Source organism: Polypterus senegalus, unplaced genomic scaffold (genome assembly GCF_016835505.1).
Source record: "Polypterus senegalus isolate Bchr_013 unplaced genomic scaffold, ASM1683550v1 scaffold_9682, whole genome shotgun sequence".
Lineage (NCBI taxonomy): Eukaryota > Metazoa > Chordata > Cladistia > Polypteriformes > Polypteridae > Polypterus > Polypterus senegalus.
The window spans coordinates 1-8,353 of record NW_024381791.1 but is presented as its reverse complement, the minus strand read 5'-3'; the positions used below and the strand labels follow the sequence as shown (position 1 = coordinate 8,353).

The window sequence follows — 8,353 nt, the reverse complement described above, 5'->3', positions numbered from 1 at the left end:
AGCCTGCTCAGCGCCCGTCACTCCACCACAGATGTCAAACTGCCCAGCTCCATGCCTACAATAGAGCCTGCCTTCCTCACCAGTTTGTCCAGGTGTGAGGCATCCTTCTTCTTTTTGCTGCCTCCCAAACACATCACCGCGTTGAAGAGGGCTCTCGCCACAACCATCTGGTAGAACATCTGCAGCATCTTACTGCAGATGTTGAAGGACGACAACCTTCTAAGGAAGTAAGGTCGGCTCTGACCTTTGTTACACAGAGCATCAGTATAGTAAACACAGACTCTGACGTCACATTCCAAATTTTAGCACTTTTTGCTGGTACTGCAAATCGCACACACGTTGTGTTAATTTCTGAGGACCTGCTCAGAGGACGCACCAAATAAAGGCTAAGAACGCGTGGCAGCCATGATGCAGGCGCATACGTTCTGAGCGTGAAGTATAAATGAGCCCTTAGAGTTAAAACTGGTGATTTTGCTGTTTACCTTTATAATTAACTGATATTCTAATCAAGAGAGATGTGTATTAAAATACAAATATGAGTAAAATTTATTTTTATTTAAAAATAAATAAATAATAAAAAGCTAAGTTACAAAACATGGTGGGCCAACAAGCCATGTGGGTGGGCCCAATCCAGGCACCACACATGCAGCAGAGTCAACAACAACAACATTTATTTCTACAACACATTTTTCATACCAACGCTGTAGCTAAATGTGCTTTATAAGATGTCAGATCAGCAGGTCAGGTCAGGTTGGGGAGCATGCACTGGTACAACAAGTGGCCACACCCAAAACGACAACACAGCTCGGGATCCTGGTTGGTAAGACCCCAGGTAGACAGGTGGTCCAGAAACCCCCTCTGGAAATGACCATCTATCTATTGCAGCCAGGTGTTAAGTGGGTGTCCCCTTGGCCTGGTCTCTAAAATGATGGTCCAATGATGGGAAGAAAAAAAAAAATCTAATTAAAAAAATAAAATTTCTAGGGGCTCAAGGCCAAAAGTCCACCCATTCTACCTCACATAAATGCTCTTCAGTAGTTCTTAATTTCTTAGATTATTTGTTGTCTTAGAGCATTTGACACAGTGGGTTTTGTGGCACATTGGGGTATTCACTTTCATTGAAGCATTGAAACATCAGAGGTTGCTGCATAGGACTTCGATCAATCTTAGAGGATTTGACGCAGTGGGTTTTGTGGCACATTGGGGTATTCACTTTCATTGAAGCATTCAAACATCAGAGGTTGCTGCATAGGACTTGATCAGGTGGCGGTGATACAGAACACAAACACAGAAGAACTGGAAAGGAAATGAGAGAGAAGTAAAAGATAATAAATACTGCAGGTTCATTGAAGCGTTTGATAGTGCTATGCATATCTGATTTATTAGAGGTACAAGTAAATAGCAGTTACAAAAAAGCCAAATTAAAGCAGTGGGATTTTACGATTTTTTTTTTTAAATACTCCACAGTGTTGGTCTGGTGTATCTCTATTAGTAAAGTATTCCAGATTTTTGGTGCATAACAGTGAAAGGCTGCCTCACTACTTCTTTTATGCTTGGCTCTTGGAATTACAAGCAGACCACCATTAAAAGAGTTAAGGATACGACTTGAAGTGTAGGGGGACAGGCATTCCAAGATACAGGAAGGAGACAGATTATTTAAAGCTTTAAATACTATTTGTAGTATGTTAAAGTCAGTGCTAAAAGACATGGGCCAATATAACGGCTATAACTGATGAGATGTGCTCAAATTTTTTCTTTTGGTTAGTAATCTTACTGCTGCATTGTGAACAAACTGCAATCGACTGATGTCTTTCTTTGGCAGACCTGTTAGGAGTACGTGTAAAATAATCTAGCCAACTAAAAACAAATGTGTGAATTAATTTCTCAGTATCTGCGGTGGGCTGGTGCCCTGCCCGGGGTTTGTTTCCTTCCTTACGCCCTGTGTTGGCTGGGATTGGCTCCAGCAGAAACCACCCAAACCCCCCACACCCCCCGGTGAACCTGTAGTTAGGATATAGCGGGTTGGATAATGGATGGAATTTCTCAGCATCTTGAATGTTATAAGAGGTCTTAATTTCCTTAAATGTTCCTTAAATGAAAAAACACAATCTAGTTAATGTGTGATTTAAAGTGTAAGCAGAGTTTATGATTACAACCAAGTTCTTTACTCCCACCTTGACGTTAAATTCTAAGGCATGAAGTTTACTACTAATACCCTCATTATTTCCATGTTCAGTAGAGACTAAGATTTCAGTTTTTTGTTTCTCATTCAACTTGAGGAAATTACAACTCATCCATTCAGAAATACAAGACAGACATTGGGTCAGAAAGCTCCGAGCATCAGGGTCATCAGGGGCTATAGATAAATAAAGCTGCATGTCATCTGCAGAGCTGAGATAGTTCACCTTCTGCTTTCATCTGCAGTGTCACAACTTAAGTATTCTGCACTCTATATACAGAACCAGTGAAGTAACTGGACACCATTAAAGACTTTGAGAAAGTTCTCTTCGAGGCTTTTGCTTTATTAACAACAAATGAATTACTGTATCCTTTACAACAGTGGTTCTGAAGTTTAAGGTCTGGAGCTCCTGGGGCCAAACATATTCATTTCAAGCAGCTTCACTTTATAAGAGGACTCTTGATTAAATGTTATTTCCCAATGTCTTTGAGTGCAAAAATCAGGGCAACACCTCCTGTTTTGTACACATTTCTGTTAGATAACTAACAATAAAATGTACAAACTCTAAGAACAGACAAGAAATGTCAGGAACTGAATCTCTCCACTCTCCCACACTCAACTGAAAGAAGCGTTTAGTCAGCATGTGTTGCATCACACACTTGACATAAGCAGGTTACAGAAACCAGTTAATCGCCACACTCCTCCTTACGAGTAACAAGACACAGGCTTCCATTCACTCAACAAAAACTCGGCAGTCGTCTCAGACACGTCAGAGGCACTGCTTGTAGGCTTCTTACTCGCCAACTGACCTTTAGTCCGTACATTCAAAGCTTTGGATTTCTGAGTAGGTTGCATGCTAGCACACAAATAAAGGTATTTTGAAGTACTGTAGGAAACACACCCACTTAATGAGGGGGTAGTAAATAAAGTTCAGGCTCTCTCAGTTACATGGCACTTTTATAGATCTGCTGCATATTAAAAGTAACTCCTTTGACACCGATCCCTCATTATTCTGGCCACCTAACTTAGAGAACAGAAAAAGTGGGAACCTCAGTGACATTAGATGAAGATGAAGGTGGGCAGCATAAGGAGTGAACACAAATTCTGACTGTAAATTGCTTGTTGACATCTCTACAATGTGATAGCTAGTCAAACCGAACTTTGCTACATTGGTGAATATGATTCTTTTGGGTATTTCCATGCAAGCAAGACCACAAACAGAGAAAGATAAGAATAAACTGCCGTAGAGAGGGCTTTGCCCATAAATACAAATCTGATTGGTCTTTGTAATATATGCAACAAAATAAATGGAGAAAAGGCATAAGAAGAGTTTGGGACGTAACAGAGATTCTTGTTTAATGCAAGAATATTTAGGTTTTTTCATAATTGAGGTGTTGCCTTCTGAATACGGCCATCTTCTCAGTAAGTATTCTTCCTCTGTTCTGTTATCACTCATCTGATGACTACTTCCCGAGATGCTCTTCTTGTGTATCTTTTATGTTCGTATACCACCTGCACTTCAGACCAGATAATCCACCTGAAGCTCAACAAACCTGGCCAGTACTTGGATGGGAGATCACTTAGGAAAAGACTGGGTTGCTGCTGGAGGTGGTGTTGGTGAAGCCTAAAAGGGCACTTACCCTGTGGTCAGTGTGTGGATCCCAATGCCCCAGTGCAGTAAAAATTGGTGATACTCACGAGCATGACAATACCTAACACATAGGCAGTTCCTGACAAGCCAACATACTGTAGTGACCGCGCAGCAACTGCATCAGCAATATAAAAAAACAAAGAAGTCCCTTCAGAGTATGAAAAATCATGGCAGCAATTGGGAGACCATTATGAAAATGTCACCAAAACCCTAGCAAGCATCTGCACAGCTGTCATCTAGTACTGATAGCTGGTCGAGCAGTCCTTGCCAGGAGAGCAAACCAATGAACAGCCATGAAAAGAGCTTCAATCCATATTAGCCACTTTAAGATGGCACGTGCTTTACAATACAGTACTTTGTTGGCTTACCCCCATCCAATTAATGAACCTGAAATACAGGAGATTCACTCAAAAGAGGCACGAATATTATACAGTATAATAGCTCTAACTAGGATGAAGCAATCTGAACGAAACAATGTGCTCCTCAGTATATGGAGCATCGAACAAGCCAGGATGATCCTGCAATGAGGTAGGCACCGGATAGCCGTCGCGACATTTAACCCCAGTTTGCAACTCCTGCGTGTATACCGCCCGTGCCCTTCACTCAGACACTCGACTTCTCATCAGGATGGTGGTGTACAGTATTGAGCAACGCATCTTCATGGTGTGAACCTATCAGGTCACCAATTCTTTTAAGCGATGTCACAAGCAATTGCATGATTGTGAGTTAACGGAAGGTTACTTCCAGCAAGATGGAGCAAAATGTCACACATCGGCAAGGAGTATGGTAGAAATGGAGTCCTTCTTTGGCAACAGGGTAATTTGAAAGGGGCTTTGGCCACCACGGTTGCCTGGATCTGACTTTTTCATTTGGGGTATGCTTAAAGGAAAAGGCCATCAGAACAAGCCTTGCATTGTGGATGATTTGAAGGAAAACATGCAATGTGAGAATGCAGCTACCTAACTGCCACAGAAGCTGTTCTTTGTTTAAATCACTTTTTTCCCTATCACGCAGCAAACAGCCCAAGATAAAGCACCCATAATACACTGTAAAATTATCAATTACAGGAGATGAAATGCTGGAGGTTTCTCTACATCATCTAGCAATTGTTAGATTTTGCACAGTATGGTCAGTGGATAAAACTTTTCACCCTCTAAAAGTCTTGAGGGACCTAAGTGGCCGTAGAACCCATTTTCTTCTTTCTTACCGCTGATCTGAAGACTACATTTCTCATGAGCTATGATTCTACACTTTTAAAAATTTCATATGTCCTATAGCAGCCACAACACAGAGGCATTTTTACTATCAGCAACATGTATTGCCATTATGGACAGCGTATTACTTTCAGACAGCCTCATTTTCTTTCTGGCTCATTGTGCAGAAATTGAATTAGCTTGCCTGTCAATTACCTGATGCACTATATCACAGAACTTTCACTTCTTTCTTGTAGTTCACCAATATGACCACATATGCCAGCCTTTCACTTATTTTACTGTAAATGCGTGTGGACTGAAGTAGAGACTTGCCTTTTCTTGGAACTAGAGAAGGGAAGAATACAATTCTGGAGAAAAGCAATTCAAGCCACCCCTTACCACACTTAGCATGTTGTAGTTTTTAATTAAGAATACTACACTGTTTTATGCAGACTATACTAACACACTTCAGCCAATGAGTGAAGACAGACTATAAACTGTAACTGGAATAAACAGACATGTCCGTTGCCAAAAGGCAGCTTGAAAAAAAATAAAAATATGATGCCCATAATGTTGTAAAGAAAAAAAGTAAAATCACAATTCTGACTCTATTTATATAATAGTTACTTTCAGTCAGTTTGACAGTAATTGTCACTGGTTGTGGATAAAAAAAAAAATTATAGGTTTTTAAAATATTCAATTACTATTACTGCATCATCACCCAGCCCTAACACCAACAATCAGGCTTTACCAAAAGGAAAGAAATGTTATTCACTGAACAGCACCAGGCTCTTTAACTGATAGAAAATAAAAAGTTCAGACTAGAGAAGAGAAACGGTTGAGAAGAGTAAAGAAAGTGTGATGCATGTAATGTACAGACACATGAGGAATCCAAAAAGAGGCTGTGTGGTCACCGTTAAGTTTTTTTTTTTAAATTACACATCATTTAAAAACCATGTATAAAATTGGTCCTGCTACAAAACAAAAGGCACAACAAAACAAAAAACAAACAAACAAAAAAAAAATACAAACTAGGTCTTGTGTTTTTGAAATCAGTCTTCTTTTAAGTTTTCAGTATAAAAACATATCCAGAGTTGAACGGACTGAGCAGTGAGGCTCCCATGCATGGAAAATGTTGCTATATAAGCAATGAATTAATAGTAGGTCTCTTTTTCCACCCAACCTAGAGAGAGAGAGAGATAAAGAAATACATCATTAGGATATCGACATATCAGAATCATAAAAAAGGATAATTATCACAAACTTTATGTAGTCAAACACTTTTACATTTTGAGGTATGCAAAAAACCAGGGCATTAGTTTTACATTTGCATTGTTCTCAAAAATGGGCAAGTCTTACCAATTCACACTCGTACACTAAAGTATAGAGCTTTGTTACTTTAAAATCCATAATCCATTAAAAAGCCATTGAGAGTTCAAATTGCACTACAACAAGAGTTAAAATAAAACAAATATAAAACCAACATGTAGATGCATACACTACAGGTGTCCCAATACATCCTGTGTACATGTGTAAAATGAACTATTGACATACAATGTGACAGCTATAAGTAGACCCAATTGTTTTTTCTTTAAATTAACTTGTAAAAAATCCAAATTTAGTTTGGAGAAAGTAACAAGTTTTTAAATCCTTCAAGTAAAGAGGTCTCGACTACATACTGTGTCAATTAATCTAAAATGGACATTTCTGGAGACAGGATTTGGACTCCTCTGGGAAACCTCATGCTAACACAGTGAGAATACTAAAGTTCTATACATTAAGTAACAAGGTAGGAAAATCAATCATGAGGCTGAAAAACTAACCATTGTCCGACTGCAATATCCCTAGTTACAGAAGGATAGACGGTTTCAAAATTTAAAATATACAATCAGACAGTCAAATGCCACAGAAAAGGCAGAGATGCAAAAACAAAAAAAAAAAACACTTCACACAATACACGACACAATGAAACAAAAAATGCAATTTTTACCTCCTGGGCTCGTCTAATAATGAGCTTTCGGATTTCATCATATATGAAGATAAGCAGAGAATATGGGAATGCACAGAACCACCATGTGGGCCTGAAAGAGAATGCAAGGTTAAGTTGTGTGTGTACATATGTCCGTCTTATTTCTAGTGCATAGTTTTATTTTGTTATCATAAGGGATGGCAAACTAAGAGTTTCACTATATAGTGCAACTTATCTATGCACAATAAAAAACAATTTAGAATTAATAAAAAAAAATCTAAATTGCTACATTTGTTTTAATAATTCTAAAATGATCACACGTTTTACATTTTAATGTTTTATTTAATTTCATATAGTAAGTTTAAAATACTTAGAAATGCACAAATGAAATAAAGCAGCACTGCATCTTACATAGAGTAAAAGGTATATCACTTACTAACAAACAAAAATTCTAGACCACCATAGTAAGAAAGGCACACATCTCACTAATAAAAACCACCCAAAAAACTGATCATAGACAACTCTACATAAAATAATTTTCCTTTGTAGGTATTTACTATATAATTCTTTTACATTATATAGCACTTTTCTCGCTACTCAAAGCACTCTCCATGCAGGGAGGACCCGTGATGTAATATATAGAACTATTATATAAATAAAACACAGAGTAAAAAGAATCCCGTAAATTAAGAACACCTACTTCAAGGGGTACATTCTTAAAGCAACATCCATTCCAGGGCAGTATGAAAGGAAGGCAGCCAATGCTGTTTCTTCAAACAAGCCAAATATAAGAATTTTATTTCTGAAAAGAAAAGATCAATGCAAGTAAGTCATCTGATAAAGTTGAGGAAATTTAAGACAAAAAAATAAACAACATGCACACCACAGAAAAGCACAGTATCTTACTTCATTCCCTGCTGGAACACAGAGTTTCTTCTTGTTTTGCAGATGATCAAATCTGCCCACTGTACAACTACAATACTAGCAAAGAAGGCTGTGTGACATGTGAATTCCACAATCTTTCTTTGCTCATAGGTCTAAGGAGACAAGAAATAGAGGAAAAATTCTTATTTGCACTACAGAAATGAGGTATAGAAATCATTTAACCAATAGTGAAGGTCCATTTACTTACCCACTGCTGGCCATAACTATCTTCAAGGTCATTAGAGTATCTGTCATCCCAATCTACTCTAATTCCAAGAAGGTCAATTGGAAGAAAACCATTCTCAGCAAGAATTACAAAGTATGTGAAGAACCCTCCAAGTGCCTGGATCATACCTAACCAGTTAAAGAAATAAAGACAGTAAATGCATCTTTCATTTTTAAAGATTTAATGTGGTGAACACATCCTGCACAAAGTT

The 8,353-nt window shown here is 38.3% G+C and overlaps 1 protein-coding gene and 1 long non-coding RNA gene across 2 annotated transcripts; both read right to left on the bottom strand.

The window, feature by feature from the left end:
* Positions 1–536: 536 nt before the first annotated feature.
* On the bottom strand, positions 537–6,234 carry LOC120520926. Its single transcript, XR_005631912.1, has 2 exons — positions 6,056–6,234; positions 537–1,296 (listed from the first exon to the last, which is right to left on the bottom strand). It is a non-coding gene; the product is annotated as an uncharacterized LOC120520926 (long non-coding RNA).
* A 591-nt stretch (positions 6,235–6,825) lies between these two features.
* On the bottom strand, positions 6,826–8,289 carry LOC120520927 (sodium/potassium-transporting ATPase subunit alpha-1-like). Its single transcript, XM_039742896.1, has 5 exons — positions 8,125–8,289; positions 7,899–8,029; positions 7,693–7,794; positions 7,014–7,104; positions 6,826–6,867 (listed from the first exon to the last, which is right to left on the bottom strand). Exons 1-5 carry the CDS (start codon positions 8,266–8,268, stop codon positions 6,826–6,828), a joined length of 510 nt encoding a protein of 169 aa, XP_039598830.1. The 5' UTR covers positions 8,269–8,289.
* Between the last annotated feature and the right edge of the window lie 64 nt (positions 8,290–8,353).

What these genes read in the sequence shown, in the direction of transcription:
- LOC120520927 (XM_039742896.1), bottom strand. Translation starts at nt 8,268, where the DNA reads ATGATCCAGGCACTTGGAGGGTTCTTCACATACTTTGTAATTCTTGCT. An exon ending in ATAGTTATGGCCAGCAGTGG is followed by an intron (nt 8,030 to 8,124) that starts GTAAGTAAATGG and finishes TTGTCTCCTTAG; the next exon opens with ACCTATGAGCAAAGAAAGAT. An exon ending in GTGTTCCAGCAGGGAATGAA is followed by an intron (nt 7,795 to 7,898) that starts GTAAGATACTGT and finishes TTTTCTTTTCAG; the next exon opens with AAATAAAATTCTTATATTTG.